This window comes from Vitis riparia, chromosome 11 (genome assembly GCF_004353265.1).
Source record: "Vitis riparia cultivar Riparia Gloire de Montpellier isolate 1030 chromosome 11, EGFV_Vit.rip_1.0, whole genome shotgun sequence".
Taxonomy (NCBI): Eukaryota; Viridiplantae; Streptophyta; class Magnoliopsida; order Vitales; family Vitaceae; genus Vitis; species Vitis riparia.
The window spans coordinates 19,568,477-19,587,091 of NC_048441.1; the positions used below are offsets into that span (position 1 = coordinate 19,568,477).

Sequence of the window (18,615 nt, forward strand, 5' to 3'; positions counted from 1 at the left end):
TATGTATGTAATGTATGTAAAAATTTAAAAAATTTAAAAGAAAATTCTAGAAAAATATATATTGAAGATTTTCTATAGTAATTGTTGACGAGAGAATTAAAAAAAAAAAATGCAAGTAAGAGATAAGAGTCTACATTATTTACTTCTAATTTCTTTATGGTTAAAAAAATTGAAAACAAATTGTTCCAAAAAATAACTGAGAAACAATACTATAAATTCGAAGCAAAATTGTGTTGGGCTTGAAATGAGATGCACTCAAAACGACGGCAGAGGAGCAAGAAATAAGCTGGAATGGTTGCTCAATTTTCAAAATACATAGAGCTGCGTGCCAGGCGTGAAAAAAAGTGCGCTTCAGGTTTCTGGCCTCTGCTTATTTGCAGTTTTTTCCTGCTTCTGTCATGAGTGATATTAGAATTAGGTGGAATTGAGACCCAACCACTCTATCTATCAATTCATTTTTCAATATGGCGGGTGAAAAATAAAAAAGGATGTCGCAACAGTACAGAAGAGTACCATTCGGTTCTTATCCAAAAGGCAGTCGGCACCATCTGACACCACCAATTAAAAGGTGTAATATATACAATTTTTTTAGTACCCTATATCCTACTCCCATGTGTAGTATTATTTGTTTAATAATTTATATTTCATCATAACATTTTTTATAAAAAAAAAGGAAAAAAAAAAAGTCATGCTATAATATAAGAATACATTTTTTCAATACATTATCAAAAAGATAATATCAAAATACATATACATGTTTTTATATTTAATTATTTATATCGTAATCTCTTTTATTTATACTCTTAAATGTTGATCTTATTTATTTAAACTTGTTTCAAGTACTTATATCTCACTACACATATTTAACAGTATCTTTAAATTTTTCAAAATTAAAAAATTAGATAGGCTTCAATGGGAAGGCAAGACTTTCGTCATGGACAAACATATTTTGAGGGAAAGAGAAGGGAGGAATGGTGTAGGAAATGCATGTTTTTCATCCTCAACCTTAAAACTTGGGAGCATTATTATGTTTTTCTCAATCTTGTACTTGGACCCGTGTGGAAGTGGTTCTAATTAAATTGTTTTTAATTTATAATACTTTTTATTTAAGCGTTGATAGTGGGTTCTTAGTACGATAGAAAGTGAGCCAAAAGCACATTACTGTGTCAAGGCATGGAGGGAGTAGAGTGGAATGAAGGATGGATGGATGGTGGTCCCTGGTTGGGGATGGAGCATCAATGAGCACTTTACAAGGCCTTGGAGATGAGCTTTCAGGGATCCTAAACTAAAGATTAGTCTTAGTCATCATCTTCTTATATTATTCTTTATATAAAGGCATAAAGTATAATTTTATTGATTAGCGAGGCCATCAACATACTTCTATAGTCCCACATAACGTTGGATGGCAATGGGTCCCTTGGTGGTGACATATGCCCTCTTCTCTCAATCCAGTTGAAATGCGCTCAATGCATGCACAATGTATCTTGCCTCAACAAACCACTAACTTCAACCACCAAACCAAGGTTCTCAATTTGTCCCCGGAACTCAATGGTGGGAGGCCAAGTCCATCACCTTTTTAAGTGTAATTCATCCATGTCGGACCTTCTGAGCTCTACTCCTAACTCAAACAGCAGGCGTAATAGCTTCAGGGTGACACAAACTTGAACAAGACATCCCTCACTCTTTGTGAAATGAAAGGGGTATGAGTCAACACCACCCACACAAAGAGTGAGATCTATTCATCCACAGCAAGTGGGCATACATTGAGGTGGGGTTTCAACACCAATGCCTGCATGCTTTCCAACCTAACACAAGACGCTTTAGCATACACATGCAACACAATAAGACGTGTGTAATTGTGTGAATAGAGAATCATTTGATGTACATGATAGCGCACTACTAACGACGGGGGCTTATAGATACACATGGAGCATATAAAACTCAGGTGTTAATGATAACAAAAATGTGATTTCTAGAAGAATCTGACAATCACTTGCTCCAGATTTTTTAAAGTGATTTTCAAAAGTTTGTAAAACACCTAATATCTATAAGAAAATATTTTCAACCCTCTCAAAATGACTCCCCATCAGCATCCACTGTCCAACTATCCAGGTAAATGGGATTTATACGTTCACTTCATATTTTCTGCTGGCTGCTCTAGCTGTCTGGCAATCCCCATCATCAGATCATCAAATCATCAAATTTATGAAAACAACTCTGTTAATGCTTATTAACTCACATAATAATGACACTCATTTCTGGCAGATTTCTAGCTAACTCAAAATTTAACTTGCAAACCTTAATAAATCCAGCAAGAAAAAGACAACATAAGACCATCCAACTTATAATAAGAACTATATAACTAACACAAATGCAATTTTGCAGTGAGATAACAATCATGTAATCATCAAATGAACTTAATTTCATCAGTACATGCATGTATCCATCTATCTAGGAATCAAGAAAATACAAAAGTTAGATACTCTAATAGAAAATAAAGATGAATCTTATTTGAAATCTAAAATGCTTCATCTTTCTTTAACATTGCAAAAAGAAGTATAAAGAGAAGAAACGATATATTACTTTTTTTTTTTTTTTTCCATAATTCTAACACTAAACATTCTCATCTGAAACTCTACTTGTCTGGCCCACATAGAGCAGCTTCGCCCAAAGACCAAGGCATGTACATTTCACCATCCATAATATGCCATGAAAAGAATCATTTCAGACATCTTGATGAACCAGAGGTGCACTGCCCTATTTATGAGGTAAATCTAAGAAACAATCCACGAAACTAACTTTTGCTCCACTTCTTCCCAGTCATGAACTTTAGTCACCAGGGGATGTTGACTAACAGACTCTGTCTTGCACCAAGGGTATGAGTTCTCATAATCAAAAAGTAGAACCCTAATTCCAATCTCAGCACACTCAATGGCATATCTTGGGTTATCATCTATCAGAACCTTTGCTCCCAAGGACCTGCCAGATGTAATTCATCATGAAAAAGCCCAGCAGCAAAGCCTTTTGAGACTTCACCCAGAGATGTTCATGGGTTGGACCCAGTGGAAAGATGTAGAAAATACATAAAGTAGATAGGTGCCAGGAGAGTTATCCAATCAAAGTGCAAAGCAGCATACCTGCAAATTTCTGACTTTGGTCTAGACTCTCCATCTAAAGCAAAATGGTTGCCAAAATGAATTTCCTGGAACAGTCCAGGATAATGTTTCTCAATCCACTCAATTGTGTGGTCTTTGATTGCATTTTGTCGAGACCTATGAAGATCAATAGGTTCCAGTATAATGGGTTAATTGAAGTTCAGATCAAATAATTATATTTCATGAAGAAACTCTGGTTAAGCACACGTACGTCACAATTGATAGGTTACAAAATCTTGATAATTTATGTAGAGCCTGTTGAGCACCTGGGATTGGATGGATCCCTGTCTTGAAATATGAGGTCTTAAAGAACTCATGAACACGGATATCAGCTGTCAAAACAAGAAGGTTAATGTTTTGAACGAATTCATTGATCATAACCTTATAGTTGAATTGCAGCATATTCACCACTAACAAGAATATTCTACCATAATTTTATATAAAAATGAAAAAGGAAGAATGTTATATTGAAAGAAGCAATTGGTAACAATCAAAAACGTGGTTTAACCAGTATCTGCTTGAATTATGAGGCTGGTATATTTCCTGAGGGGCAACAAGGACACCACTGCAATAACAATCATAGACCATTTTCAAGTTGAGGCAATACACGTGCTCATTAGCAAATATTCTTCTAAATAGGCACATCTTACACTCAAATCGCAACATCAGTAGAAGAAAAATGCACATATTTAAAGAAAGTGCAGCCAAAACCACTTGAATGTTGGATTGCTTGCTTTCTTCATAATAGTTGGAATGCTTCCTAAAAACTGGTATTTAACATTTCTCTGGAGTATTCTAGATTGTAAAGGAAAATCCTACAGCACGTTTGAGAGATGCATTAATAAGAGTGAAAGGGACCAAATTTTTAGATCCCCATCAAGCAAACTTCTAAACTTTTATTTGCACAATCTAAAAGATTAAATGGTCTTTCATAGATTAAGTAAAAAGTTAATTTAGTGATGCAAATCACTCGTAACACAGAATAAACCTAGTCATACCTTCATCTCTTGAACAGTTCCATATCTGTAACAAAAATAAAGATGCATTATAAATCCATGGAATAACTATATCTATTTTCCCAAAATCAAAGTATTTTAAGAGATGATAAAGTTACACAAAGGCAGAAGCCTACCTATAGTTGAGGTTCCTAACTCATAGCCTAAATATTGGGCATGCGGATGAAGCAATTTGGACATGGTTAGGATGCAGTCAAAGGCAAAAGCCTATGTGCAAAGTGTTCACATCATAGCAAAAGCCTAAGTACGAAGAGTTCTCATCATAAACATTTTGTTTTAATAGGAAACAACAATTTCATTTTTACTGCTGCAGCTGAATCTACATACTAAACCTGAGCCCGACCCGATTTGCCCAACTTAAGCAATTGGACTGGGCATCGGCTGGGTAGATTGCATCGCTGCACAGACCAGAGCTGTTACTAGTTAGTTGCTTCAAGTATGTATCTTCCAGCAATGACACTGAACCAAATAGTCTTTCCTAATATCATCCATATCATGGAAACTGCAATATTTTATGTGGAATTGATAATTTGTCCTTTTGCTGTTCGCAAAAGGATAACCCTATTTATTTTATGCACCACAAATAAATTTCTGTCTCAGTTTGCATAGATGGATTCATGCAAATGGTTCTCTAGGTCTACCGAAGAAGTGGGGTTAAAGAAAAGCATACAGGGGAGTTAAAATGCAATATGCCTGGACAATGCCTTTCTACAAACTTATAATACAAGAAAACTCCTCACAAAGGCAAACAGATAATACCTTGAAGAATTCGTATACATGGTATTCCGAAACTGAATGCTTCACAGAGTAACGATCAGCAATAAATCTGTTCAGAGCTGATACAAAGTTGCCAAGAACTACAAAACAACAAAGCATAAAAGAATACACATAAGAAAAATAGCAGCCCGGCTGAACAGAGTAGTGATACAAATTTGGAATCAGTAGCTAATGGTGATGGAACAAGATGAATTGGGGGTGCCCCACACTTTTACCAAGTTTTAATTCCACTGGTGAAGCACACAATTAGGGCAAAAGCAACATGTGAATGAGTGAGACACAGGGAATACAAGAAGTATCATTTAAAAGAGGAGAAGGGAAATACCTTCATCAACGTCAACAGCAACCACAATCTTCTCCGGCAAAGGACGGAGTGGGAATCCAAGAAGTTTTCCATGGTGAGAGGCCCCATGCCCAGTTGGAAGTCCAGCATCTGGAAGCCCAATTTCAAAATCACGGAGCACCTGCTGCTGGTAGGAATGGGCAAATGCCCCATGCCCATTCCTATCCACTCTCCTTTTATTAGAATCAGAGCAACCTCCCATACTCAATCCAATCCGGAAACCATTACTGCTACTAGCAGCGAGATTCTTGTTATTATTATGATTATTATAATCAAGGGAGATCTTCCCCATGAACGGCAAGCGGTCATTGAAGGTAGCAGTATGAAGTAAACCATGCTGCTGCAGCAAAGAAGCCATGACAACCAGGCGGTGACGGTGATGGTGGTGGGGGTGTTTACCAAATATTCGAGCAAGAAACAAAAAGCGCACGCTTTGCCTTTTTATCATTACGATCCCTCACAAACCCATTAACAAAACCATCCCAATTTCAAATTCCCCATTCTCATCATAAGCCTAACCCTAAAAAAATCCATACAATAGTAGCCCCTCCTATTGCTTGTGAATATGTAATATTAAAAAAAAAAAAAAAAGAGGCAGATACCCAATTCATAATATTATATATAGAGATTGTATTTGGGTGAAAGCGCCAATTTTGATTTTGATTCGAAGGAGACCGAAAGATAAGGAATTGGAAGACGTACAGTGGCGCGATTAGAATAGGAATAATAGTTACACCAACAGGCGCATATGCCTGAATGGATTCTTATCAGGAGACTGAAACAAGAAGCGGCGGCGAGAATGGAGAGGGGGATGAAGACGAGATCCGATGCGCCACCCACCTTTCTCTTTCAACCCCAGCAATGAACAAGGAAGATACTTTTGAGTTGTTTTTTGGGGGAAGAGGCCGCTTTTGTTAATTGGTTGTGCCGAATGCCGATGATTTTGGCTTCCCTTTCCCCCCACCCTCTGTATATTTTCCTTGTCTTTCCAACTCGCCTCTGTCGTGATTTTACGTGTGCTGTCTCCTCCACCCCACTTCCATTCTCAATTTCCCACTTCCCTAATTATATGGCCTGTCGGTTACGCACTTGCCCTCTGGACCTCCTACCTCTCTCTCATACCTCCCGTTTTTCATGTTTTCGTCCTACACCGTTGGATCCACTTGCATCCTTCTTTGATGTGACATCCACATTTTCCCTTTTTATTTTTTAAGACTAATTTGATTAAAGAGATAAACGGTATTTCAAAACTTTTTAAAAAAACACTCTTAACAAATAATAATAGAACAAATAAAATAAAGATATAATGGTAAAGAAAAAGCAGACATAGATTTTATAGTGATTTACCAATTTCACTTACATCTTTTCTCTCAAACTCTTTTTGAATAAGATTTCATTAATTTGAAGTTTTAACCAAACTTCTCCGAACCCTTCTTGAGTGAGGTTTCACTAATTTAAAGTTTTAACCAAACTTTCAATCATTTACAATCAGATTTCTAGCTCTAGTAGGCACTACAACTCCTCTTCGAGTATATCCTCAACTTGAAGTTCTAATCACTCAAAACTTTACTTCAATAAATGTGAATGAAAACGCCCTCAATCTAACACAATAAATGAACAGCTACAAAAGAAGCTAAGATGAACAACCAAGGTGTATTAGGATAATTTGCAAATAAGGGTTCAATACATCAAAAAGAGAAACTAAGAGCTTTTGATGAGAAACAAGTAGATAATAAGTTAATAATAGATGTTCTTTCCATCATAAATAAAGTGGAACTCTCAATTAATAGGTTTTCAACATCGGACATCAAAAAGTGTTCCAACAATCTATTCCTAATCGAGCTTTGGTTAATCGATGGACTAACAATTAGGCATTAAATGCTTAACAAGTGATCGTCAGGACCTCAATTGGGAAGGAGGTGTCCTCAATCGAGAAAAGTAGCTCCTCAACCAAGAAGACAAAGATAAAAGAGAAAATTTTAGTGCTCCCTTGACCAAATCTTCATTGGATCTTGATCAGTAAAAGGTAATTAATCGACCGATTATCTTATCAGTTGAGCCAATTGAGTGGTCTCTTGACCAGTTAGCCTATTTTTTGTTCGAAAACCTATATTTTTCAATTTTAAAACTTTCTATCACTTAGGTATTGCTTTTAAGCACTTGTATGACACCTATTTGAAATATTATTGTCTAAGGTTTTGGATTAAAATTGGAGTATATAATAAAATACTCTTTAAGGCTTAAAATCGAGTATGAAAATCATGCATGAATTGAATTTAACATTATAAGTGCACCCAATTGAACAACTAGATTCTCAAGCTTGAATAACTTTATGCAACCTTCATTAGTCCTTGTCGAGCTTCTTTGATTCTTACTTGATTTTCTAAAAGAATTTCTCACATAATCGCATGAAATTTATCTTAATTTAAACTAATTAGTGAATTAACCATGATTGTCATCAAAACTTACTTAGGAGAACCTTTGGTCTAACAAATGCTATAACTATATTATAGCCAAGGATTAAAATAAATATGGTTTTTCACAAATATATTACTCACTAGATATACACAAGAGACATGTGTCAAAATTTGGAAGATTAGTCTTGCAAAATAGAAACAAATCTTTCTATGGAATAGGAAACAAATCTTTCAAATAAAATCAAAAGAGAATAAAAAATAAATATCCTCTTGTCAAATTTCGTAAACAAAAAAATAAATATTTAGAATTAAAGATAAATATTCATCAAATCTTCTTAATGAATAAGATAAGTTGCTAAAATTAATGAATCAATTTTTTGAATTATTGCAAATCCAATCTTAGGGTTTCCAAATCTCCTTCACTTATAAATAATGGTGACTTCATGAACAAGACATGCAAATATGCTAATTTATATTTAACAATTTATAAAACTCATTATAGCCAATTTAGGATAAACACAATTTTGAAATTTATCAAAAACAATTTTTGGAATTAATAACATAATAAAAATCAAATTAGGAAACACAAACTATTCATTTTTTTAATTTCTTGTATTAATCATTCCAAAAACTCTATGATAATATTTATCTTAAATTTTTTTAAGACTTTAAAACTAATTAAACATGATGAAGTCTCAAGTTGACCCAAGACGTAAGTTGCACACTTGCATCACAAAATTATCAATTAAATAAAATATGCTATAAAATAGAATTAAGATATAAATAATGTTTTTATATAACTTCGTTCAAAAATATATATTCACTAAAACTAAGACAATTTTGATATTTTTGAAAATTTTAATTCAATAATTTTTTTTTTCATTTAGTATTTACAAAAAACAAAACATGGGTTTTTCTATATTAGTAATTTTAAATAATATCTTAGGTAAGGATATGGAAAAAGTGTAACACTCAGCAGCACTTTTCCATTAATAACACAGCAATATAAAACTAACTAAATCAATTAAAAAGTTTGAGTCATGCATGCCTCATTCGAAGTCAGTGTGAAATAAAAAACTCTCAGAATGCCCTCATGGGACTACCAACGAGATCTTGTGATGGCAAATGTTACAACTTACAAAGGCTTTACAAAAGTCTTCGTATTTTATGCTCACAAGGCAAAACACTCAACAAGCAAGGAGCGAGAATATTGATTAGAGAGAAAAAGAAGCTCTTTATTCACGGATTCAAAGAACAAGGTCTATTGGGATTGAGCTAAACCAGATCCTTACCCTCGTCTCATAAGTCATAACTCTCTTATCAAATGCAAAAAATAGGAAGGGTTATTATCATCTCCCACTCATGTAAAGTTACTAGTACTATAAATACGAATCTCTATTACCAATCCCTTTTCACATATACTATGAAATAGATCTTAAGGTAGAGCTCCCCAAAAAATGTAAAGTTTATGTCATGTCTCTAGCTAACACCATACAATTCTTAATTCAATCGCATCAAACTCCTAACTTGAGTTCCCTCTATGCTCCTTGGCACAAGCCTCATATTAAGGTCCCGCATATGGCTTATATATAAGTTAAGTATGAACTATGATATTCTCCATACTTAATCTTCATCAATATAGTCATGAACCTCATTTTCATTTCATATAAATTATAATGACTCGTACCTAATTGTATAAATATTGTTTGCTCTTGACCCAAAAAGATTTTCATAACTTTAAAATGCATCTATATAATTAAAAAGAACTCATATTTATATAACACTAAGAACTTTTTCTCCTATCCAATTTGAAATATCACAATCACCCTCTCATTTAGACACAACATTCTCATTGTGTTTTACAAGATTGTGGGGTTAAACAGATATACACCCTTCACGGGGCTAAACAAATTTTCACATCGAGGTCAGGGATAGACTATTATACCATTTGTAACAATTCGTTCTCAACTATATAAATATTATCTGTTCTAAGTCTAATCTTATGGAACACAACAAAGACATTATATCTGCATATGAGGTAATTGTGATATCTCACATCGAATAAGGAAAAAAGCTTTTAGCGCTAAATAAATATGAGTTTCTTTTAACTATATAAATACGTTTTAAAGCTATGAGAGTCTCTTTGAACTCATGGTGGACAATATTTATGTTGTTCGATACGAGTCGTTACTTGAATTAACATATAAAATCTAATGATGTAAGCATATCATTTGAGCACTTTAAATTCATTGTCTCATCTTTGCACGCTACACAAAGCATCAAAGGAAAGATCTTTGCCATTTACATTCCTTTTCACCTATGATATAAACTATGTGGTGAATCTATATATGTGTCAATTGTATAAGTAAAAATATTTCAATCACATGAATCAAATAATGAACAAAATATGATATATCATAAATAAATAAAGGTTAAATTTCAATGGTCAATAAATCGATACAAAATGAAATCACAATCTACATAGTTTTATACTCTTGACATGAGTCTAATAGACATCTCTTGATGTTGGTTCAATCAAGGAATCAACAACCATATGTTGTGCAAGTCCACTTTCTTATACGTAACCATGTCTTGTATAAAATGACATCTTATATTAATGTGTTTGGTTCTACCATAGTGTAGGTTAAAAGTTGTGATATTGATATCGATATTGTCACATTAGATAGTAACTAGCTTATTAACCTATTCAACAATATCAAACTCATGAAGAAACCTCACCAATACTCATTTTAATAACGATTGAACAAACAATGTATACCTACTCCATGGTAGATACTTTTGCATGAATTTGAGTTCTTTTTTGCTCTCAGATATATGTTCATCCAAGTTGATATACCAATCAATATAACTATACCCAATCAAGATCCCTAATTGCAAAGTATGTGGCTTGCTATGCCTTTTGTGAAACCAAGGTTTGGTTAATCATGATTTTGATGATAACAAAACAAGGTTTAGAACTAATGATCATATTTCAAGTGTGATTAGGCAAGACAACTTCCAAAGTGGCAATCCAAAGACAAATCAAGCCAAGTAGAAATCATGAAGAAGAAGACCACCTCAAAGAGAAGAGTTTTTCAAGACCAAAGCTTCTTAGAATCTCTTTTTAAGGTTGTTGGTGCACTAGGACTTTCATGCATTTCATTCTTTATTTATGTACCAAAATCATCCAAGAGTAATATTGTTTTAAATATCTTAAGAATTAGGTGATTTCATGTTTTCAACTAAAACCTTGTGTTAAATGATTTTCAAACTTGTGTTAAAAGGTTTTAAGTTGAAAAAGGTTGAGTGTTGAGCCAAAAAAATGGCTCAACCGGTTCAACCGGTCGACCGGTTGTGCTCGTCCGGTAGAGGACCGGTTGAGGGAGCCAAAAAGTTTCTCTTTCTCCCAGTGGCTTCTTCTTCCCGGTCAAGGTTGAACCTCAACCGGTTGAGGTCCGATCAAGGTTCGGTTGAGGTCTGGTTGAAGCCCAACGGTCACTTTTCCTAACGGCTAGTCAACCGATCGACCCCTAGCTCGACCGGTTGAACCTCCAACGGCTAGTATGACTTTTTTTCTTCTATAAAAAGGCTCAAAACTTCATTGTTTAATGAGAAAAACCTTCCCAAATCATTCTTGATTATATTTGAGCCTTGGAAGAGTATTTTTTAGTACACCATTATTCCAAAACTTGCATATCTTTAGTGCACCATCCAATCCTAGTTTCTCTTGTATCATTTGAGTTTAAAGTTCTTGTATTAGGATTTTTGAGAGATCATTTTATTTGTAAATCTTTGAGAGGAATTTTCTCAACTGAGGGGTATCACTTGAGAGGTTGTTCAAGAGTGGGATATCTCTTGAAGAAGTGTAAAGGGTGCTTGGAGCCAAAAGTCCAAGAGGGTGAATTGGAACCATAATCTAATTGTAAAGAGATTGGAAGTTTGGTTGAAACTTCAAGATAGTGGAACTCTCACTCGTTTAGGAGGTTGAAGAGAGTGGACGTAGATAAGGAAGTGTCGAACCACTATAAACTCTCGTGTTTGCACTCTCTCTTCCCTAACTCTTTTAAATTATATGCAATTGTGTTTATTTTGTTTATTATATATTTGCATATAATTGTCTCTTATTTTTGCATAGTTTAAATTTGTGAAAAATAGACCATCACCCTATTTACCACCCCCCCTTCCTAGGGTGATTAACATAGTTTGGATTAACCTCAAATTCCTAACACCTTTGATATTTGAAGAGAGCTTTCATGGGGGCATTTGACATCTTCTTTAATAATAATAATTACTATTGGATTAAAAATACAAATGAATTTGATATTATTTAAATAATAAATAAATGAAATAAAAATCTACATTTTACATAGAATTTTTTTAAAAAATGGGGTTTTTTCTCTCTCTCTCTAAAATGTGGATAAATCAAGTTAAAAAATATTGGATCAATAAGTAAGAATTTTATTCAAATATAAGAGTGATATTTAAATATTATTAAAAGTTGGTTTGATTATTTAAAAAGTTGTACCAATGAAAAATTAATTTTTTGTTTATATGATACAAAAATGTGTAAAAAAGATATTATCAAATTAAAAATGATAATATGACAAAAATAAGTCTAATTTCTCATTCATTCTTATAATCTTTTAATATTTACAGATGAATGAAGGATAATTAGGGCCTCTTCGGGAATTTTTGGAAACAAGTCCCAAAAAATAATTTTTAAAAATAGTTCCTTTCTCAGTTGCTTTTAGAAATAAAATTATATTTGAAACTTAAATAAGAAGATCAATTTTCTTGACATGTTCTATAATATAAAAGTTTTTAAACATTTTTTCATATTTTTAATTATTACTCCAAATATTTTTTATGAAATGTTATTCACGAAAATTTTACATGCAATGCAAAAGGTTTTAATTTATTTTTCATATTTTTAATTATTACTCGGAATATTTAAAAAAAAAAAATTGACTTAAAACATCTCTAATTTGTTTTAAACGAATCTAAAATTTGTTCTAAAAAAAGACATGTTCATAGAACAAATTTTTTAAAAATATATATAGATTTGTCAAAAATCTGTCAATTATGTTTTCTAAGTTAAAAAATTGTTTTATGTTTTGAAGAATGTAAAATGATGTTTAAAACCATCTAAAATTTGTTTAAAAAAAACATATTTTAGAAACAAATTCTATAATAATAATGATTATTATAAAAACATTTTTAAATTGTGGTGCCAATAATTATTTTAAAGAAACACTTATTCAATATTAGTCTATGAATCATTTCAAGTCGATTTTAAAAGAGTGGTGTTTAATATTTTATCAGACACTTACTATTATTTATTTAAAGGGAAGCGCTGGGAACATGGGCCGGACTGGGCCTTTGCATGCGATTGAACAAGGGGCATGATTTTTAATTTAAAGATTTGGAGGGGAGATGTTCACAAATTGCAGTAAGTGTAAAAGAATCCAAACAGTAATCCTGAGGTTGCAAGAAAAGCAAGAAGTGGAGTAAGGGAAGCTGAAGAAGACGGAAGAAGACAAGAAATCAATGGCGTCTCAACGAGAAGACAAGATCAAGGACGAGAAAATCCCTCCTCTCGATGAAGACGACATTGCCCTCCTTAAAACCTATGTATGTGTCTCTCTTTCTTCAACCTACTCCGATTTTGCTTCTCATTTCGCTCTTCAATTATTTGCTCATCTTTACTAACCTCTGCACTGAATTTTTAGCCTTTTTTTTGTTTGTTTGTTTCTGTTGATAGATTGAAATGGTTAATGCAGGGCCAAGGACCATACTCTGACAGAATAAAAATAGTGGAGAAAGAAATCGAGGAAATGGTGAAGAAGATGGATGATATTTGTGGTATGTCAAGCTTCTTGATATATCCTAATATTGTTAAATGACGGGGAGGATCAGCATTAAGTTCTATGCATTTTGCCAATATAGAATCAATAATGGTGTTATTACATATGCAACTATGTAATTGAAGTTTCAGGGTTGGAGAGGCCTAATAATTGAATATGGAACCTTTTCTTGAAGAAGGTGGTCGTGCAGGCTGGGGCTGGGCCGCTGGGGTGGTTAAAACTTAAATCATAATCATTTGCTTGGGAAAATGTATCGAATATATGATGCTTTGATGCTTTGCTTGCTTTCTTTCCTTTTTGAATGCATTCAGTCTATTAAGACTGAATTCTCTCCAAGCTTAATGTAGCATTAATTAATTACCTTTGTTTGTGCAACAGGTACCGCGGAATCTGACACTGGTTTGGCTCCACCAAGTCACTGGAATCTTCCTTCTGATAGACTAATGATGCAGAATGAGAAGTCACTTCGGGTGTGTTTTCTGAATTTTCCACGGCTTGTTAAATGAAAAAGAAAATGTGCTAATTGAAGAATTAAATAACTATTTTGCAAATTAGGTTGCAAGGTGCACGAGGATAATCAACCCCAATTCTGAAAACCCCCAGTATATGATAGATGCCAAGCCAACTGCAACGGTCTGCGCTCTTTGCAATGCCTTTTTAAAATATAGTTTTTTTCTTTTCTAATTATTATCCTTTGTGATTATCCTATTCATTATATTGTATTCCCCATTTCATTTACATTAATTTGTTTGTGTATAATGCACATTTTTAGGTGGGGAATATGCATGGATCTTAGTTGGATTTAAATGTATTGCTTGAGTTTTAGAGTGCATTTGTAAGTGATTTTAGGAAATATTTCTATTTTTTTTTTAATATTTTAAATATTTTTTTTTTAATATTACAAATAATAGAAATATTTCCTAAAATTATTATTTACTTAAACAATATCTTAACAAAACATTAAATGCTAACATCAAGTCTGATATTTTCTTAATATTGTAATTGTACATAGTATGTGGTCGAATTGAGTGCCAAAGTCTCTCAAACGGATATAGATGAAGGCATGCGTGTTGGGTATGCATCTTGTTTTCTTTCTGAATTTTCATTTTTTTGATGTGTGGTTATTAGGATCTTTATTATATGTTATGATCTTTGTTCAACTTTTAACATTTTCTTTGCAAAAAACATGGTGATCCTATTCTTTTGTGTATTCTCGTTAAATTAATTATTTTTTTATTTTTTTCTTTAATCATGTAACTTTGTAGACACATTATTTTATGAATAAGGATTTGGTTTTAACATATCTAGGGTAAGAAATCACGAGACAGTAGCTTTTAGATAATTGTTTAAAACCTCCACATTTAGAGTACATTTGATAATGATTATATGAAGTTTTTTAAGCATTTTTAATATTTGAAAGATAAATTTTTTTAAGTATTTCAAATATTAAAAACACCTTCTAAAATCACTATTAAACACACTCTTAATTCAATTATGAAATTTAGAAAACCTTAATTCATTGGTGAGACAATTAGGTGTTCTAACTTCATGCGAAAGCTTTTTGTAGAGGACAGTGATCGTCCTGAAGATGCGAGCTTCCTAGCTTCTTTTTGGAAGCCTAGATTAGCAAGCTAGGAAGCTGATAAACTGGCTGAGAGAGGAGCCAGCATCCCTATTGCTTTCATGAGGCCTTCTGTTATATATATGCATATATATAGCCTCAAACTATTGTTCTTTCTTATAAAAAAAAATCATATTCAATATTAAAAAAAAAATCCTAATTTCATTTTTCTATAAAAGAGCCCTATATTTTATTTTATGATTCTTAATTAAATTTAAAACTTTTAACTAACAATAGGCAAAGTCTAAAACCTATCACTAACTAGCTTAGGCTAACTCTAATCACATATTTATTAATTGATTGTTTGTAAATTTAATCAATGTTTAATAAAACTTAATATTTATTATTTAATAACTTAATTAACTTTAAGTTAAATTATTTTAACTTGTTCACTTAAAATTTATTTCCTATTTTTTACTTTAAATATTAAAATTGTTTAATAAACTTAAAATTTATTTTAACTAGTCAAATTTACACATCTACCCCATTAATTTAACTCATTTTTATTGCATTGATTTTAACTCATGCATGTTTATATCTACTAATTTTAAATGATGAATCTATGTAAAAAAAATTCATATTTAAAGTATTGTAATTACATAAAATAACTATAAAATATTTATTATAAAAATTGTATCATAGATGTAAAATCATAATTCTAAAATATACTCTCATTAATATAGATAAAATGGACTAAAAAAGTATTTAAAGTTAAAATAACTTTAAATTGTAATATTAAATTATTTTTCTAAACATGTTTAATTTATTTAATAATTTAAATTAAGTTATCAAGTCATTAATTCTTTTAAGCTAATTTATCAAAAATCTTCGTAATGTTAGACTCATATCTATGAAGCTATATTAAAGATAAATTGTTAACGTTATTTTGTTTTTGGTACTTTTATGAAGAGATGCACTAAATTTCCCATTTCATTGATTTCTTTTTGTTTGGTGGCTACATTGTCATTGTAGGATTGATCGAATTACACGTCAGATTGAGATGCCATTGCCCCCAAAGATTAATCCAAGTGTAACAATGTTGATAGTAGAAGAGAAGCCTAATGTAACATATGATGATGTTGGTGGATGTAAAGAGCAGATTGAGAAGCTGCGCGAGGTCTGTACCTTCTTCCATTGTTTTATTTCAAAAAATAATGAAGGGTTAATTTCAATGAAATCCTTCGAGATGAAGTGTAAATATATGTTACTATCATTGGTTTTAAATTTCCTCAATTAACATCTTTATAAATTTATTCTATTTTTAAAACTTATTATTTAAAAAGATTTTAAGTAAAAATATTTTAAATCCTGTAAACTAATCATGCTGCATCATGTCAGCTTTGTTTTTAATTTTTACTACTCCATACTTACTACATGATTAAGACATGTTCATTTTCTTTCTTGAGGTTGTTGAGCTGCCCATGCTTCACCCGGAGAAATTTGAGAAACTTGGAATCGAACCTCCCAAGGGTGTGCTGTTTTATGGTCCTCCTGGAACTGGCAAGACTCTCTTAGCTAGAGCTGTGGCCAATAGAACTGGTGCATGTTTTATTCGTGTTATTGGGAGTGAACTTGTTCGAAGATATGTTGGTGAGGGTGCCCGCATGGTCCGACAGATTTTTCGGGTAAAGGAATATATATTTCCATGTTTCACTATTTAATTAATTAACAATTTAACCAGCATTTGTGGCATTAATTTGCTGTAGATGGCACGCTCAAAGAGGGCTTGCATTGTGTTTTTTGATGAAGTTGATGCCATAGGTGGTGCACGTTTTGATGATGGTAAGGGTGGAGACAGAGAAGTTCAACGTACCATGCTTGAAATTGTAAATCAGCTTGATGGTTTTGATGCTCGAGGAAACATCAAAGTTATGATGGCAACAAACAGGTTAGTTGGAAACCAATCTATAGTTCTTATTCACTGTTGATGTCCCACTTAATTTTCAATCCTTTGTTTTGCCAATGAACTTAATTGATTTGTTTTTTTTTCATTCACTATCTTAATTTTGACCTTTTAAAGACCTGGTACACTGGACCCAGCTCTATTACGTCCTGGGAGACTAGATCGGAAGCTTGAATTTGGGCTACCCGATGTGAAGAGCAGGACACAAATATTCAAGATCCACACTCGAACTATGAACTGTGAAAGAGATATTCGTTTTGAGCTTCTTGCACGCATTTGCCCCAGCTCTACTGGTAAATAAGCTTGTCAAGTAGTAACTGAAACTGCATGCTGGGAAACTCAAACGAACTAGTCTTTCTCTCACCTGATCATAAATAATATCATATATATGCTAGCTCCTTTTAAACAAAAATGAAAAATCCATATTGATATATAATGGTTTGGTTGGGAATTTAATTATACATGAAATAGACCATTGTCTTTAATTTTAATTATAATTATTACGGGAGCAAACCTGTATGCCTATGGCTTCCATACCATGATTTTATTTACGGACCAATGGATTGATGGTCGGTATACAGTGGGGGGCTGTGGATCCCTGCTGGTACGTAGTGTATCTTAAATTAATCGTATTTGTTTCCACTCTATAGCAAGAGCACTTATCCTGCATGAGAACAAAGCATGCATATATGTGGACAGGATTAGCAAAACATGGAACATAAGTAGACATGCTCTAACTTGAGTACGGGAAGAAACAAACTAATATTTCTTGTTCTAGTAAGTAGTAACGTTACACATATGCTTGGAGCTAAATTGATATTGAAAGCATGCTTTAATTTGTGCATTTATTTAATTCGCTTCAAATATATATATATATATATACACACCCCTTAAAATCTTGTGGGGTTTGCAATTTGAATCCAATCAAATATTTACCAGAATGATTTAATTACTATTTGAATTAATGGTTTTCAAGATCAGTACTTCATTCAATTTTATATTCAAATCTTATGCTTTGCTTGGTTAATTTATGAGCAAATTTATTCTATAAATGTGTTTCAAGTGAAACTCTTTTCCTGCATGCAGGAGCTGACATAAGGAGTGTCTGCACTGAGGCTGGGATGTTTGCTATTAGAGCACGTAGGAAGATTGTGACAGAGCGAGATTTCCTTGATTCAATAAAAAAGGTCATCAAGGGCCACCTCAAGTTCAGTGCAACACCGGAGTACATGATTTACAGCTGATTGATTTTTTCCATAATGTCGTTAATTTGTTGCACATAAAAATACTTCACAGCTAGTGGATTAAATGACACTGTTTCTCTTTATTTTAGGCTCTTCTGACTTCTTACAACTTACAATTAAGGTCCTCCGTTTTCTGGTTGATTAATTTTGGCATGCATGAACTCATTTGTCAAGCTAGCTTTTGATTTTGATAAAAAAAAAAGAGTAAGAATATCTATTTTAAAACTTCTACATTATACATAAATGTAAATGGAAAAAACCATTTTTCACGTGTG

The 18,615-nt window shown here is 32.7% G+C and overlaps 2 protein-coding genes across 2 annotated transcripts; one reads left to right on the forward strand and one right to left on the reverse strand.

Annotated features, from left to right (window-relative positions):
• Positions 1–2,385: 2,385 nt before the first annotated feature.
• Positions 2,386–6,376, reverse strand: LOC117925587. Its single transcript, XM_034844646.1, has 6 exons — positions 5,274–6,376; positions 4,931–5,028; positions 4,154–4,178; positions 3,367–3,487; positions 3,138–3,272; positions 2,386–2,979 (listed from the first exon to the last, which is right to left on the reverse strand). The coding sequence occupies exons 1-6, from the start codon at positions 5,737–5,739 to the stop codon at positions 2,775–2,777; spliced, it is 1,050 nt and encodes a 349-aa protein (XP_034700537.1). The 5' UTR covers positions 5,740–6,376; the 3' UTR covers positions 2,386–2,774.
• Positions 6,377–13,243: 6,867 nt separating this feature from the next.
• LOC117925623 (26S proteasome regulatory subunit 7 homolog A-like) lies at positions 13,244–18,424 on the forward strand. Its single transcript, XM_034844689.1, has 10 exons — positions 13,244–13,339; positions 13,489–13,570; positions 13,951–14,042; positions 14,128–14,205; positions 14,585–14,646; positions 16,166–16,310; positions 16,600–16,818; positions 16,900–17,081; positions 17,214–17,389; positions 18,183–18,424. Exons 1-10 carry the CDS (start codon positions 13,256–13,258, stop codon positions 18,338–18,340), a joined length of 1,278 nt encoding a protein of 425 aa, XP_034700580.1. The 5' UTR covers positions 13,244–13,255; the 3' UTR covers positions 18,341–18,424.
• Positions 18,425–18,615: the final 191 nt, after the last annotated feature.

What these genes read in the sequence shown, in the direction of transcription:
- LOC117925587 (XM_034844646.1), bottom strand. Translation starts at nt 5,739, where the DNA reads ATGATAAAAAGGCAAAGCGTGCGCTTTTTGTTTCTTGCTCGAATATTT. An exon ending in TGTAACCTATCAATTGTGAC is followed by an intron (nt 3,273 to 3,366) that starts GTACGTGTGCTT and finishes TGATCTTCATAG; the next exon opens with GTCTCGACAAAATGCAATCA. An exon ending in CCAAAGTCAGAAATTTGCAG is followed by an intron (nt 2,980 to 3,137) that starts GTATGCTGCTTT and finishes TACATCTGGCAG; the next exon opens with GTCCTTGGGAGCAAAGGTTC.
- LOC117925623 (XM_034844689.1), top strand. Translation starts at nt 13,256, where the DNA reads ATGGCGTCTCAACGAGAAGACAAGATCAAGGACGAGAAAATCCCTCCT. An exon ending in AGAATGAGAAGTCACTTCGG is followed by an intron (nt 14,043 to 14,127) that starts GTGTGTTTTCTG and finishes TTTGCAAATTAG; the next exon opens with GTTGCAAGGTGCACGAGGAT. An exon ending in AGATTGAGAAGCTGCGCGAG is followed by an intron (nt 16,311 to 16,599) that starts GTCTGTACCTTC and finishes TTCTTTCTTGAG; the next exon opens with GTTGTTGAGCTGCCCATGCT.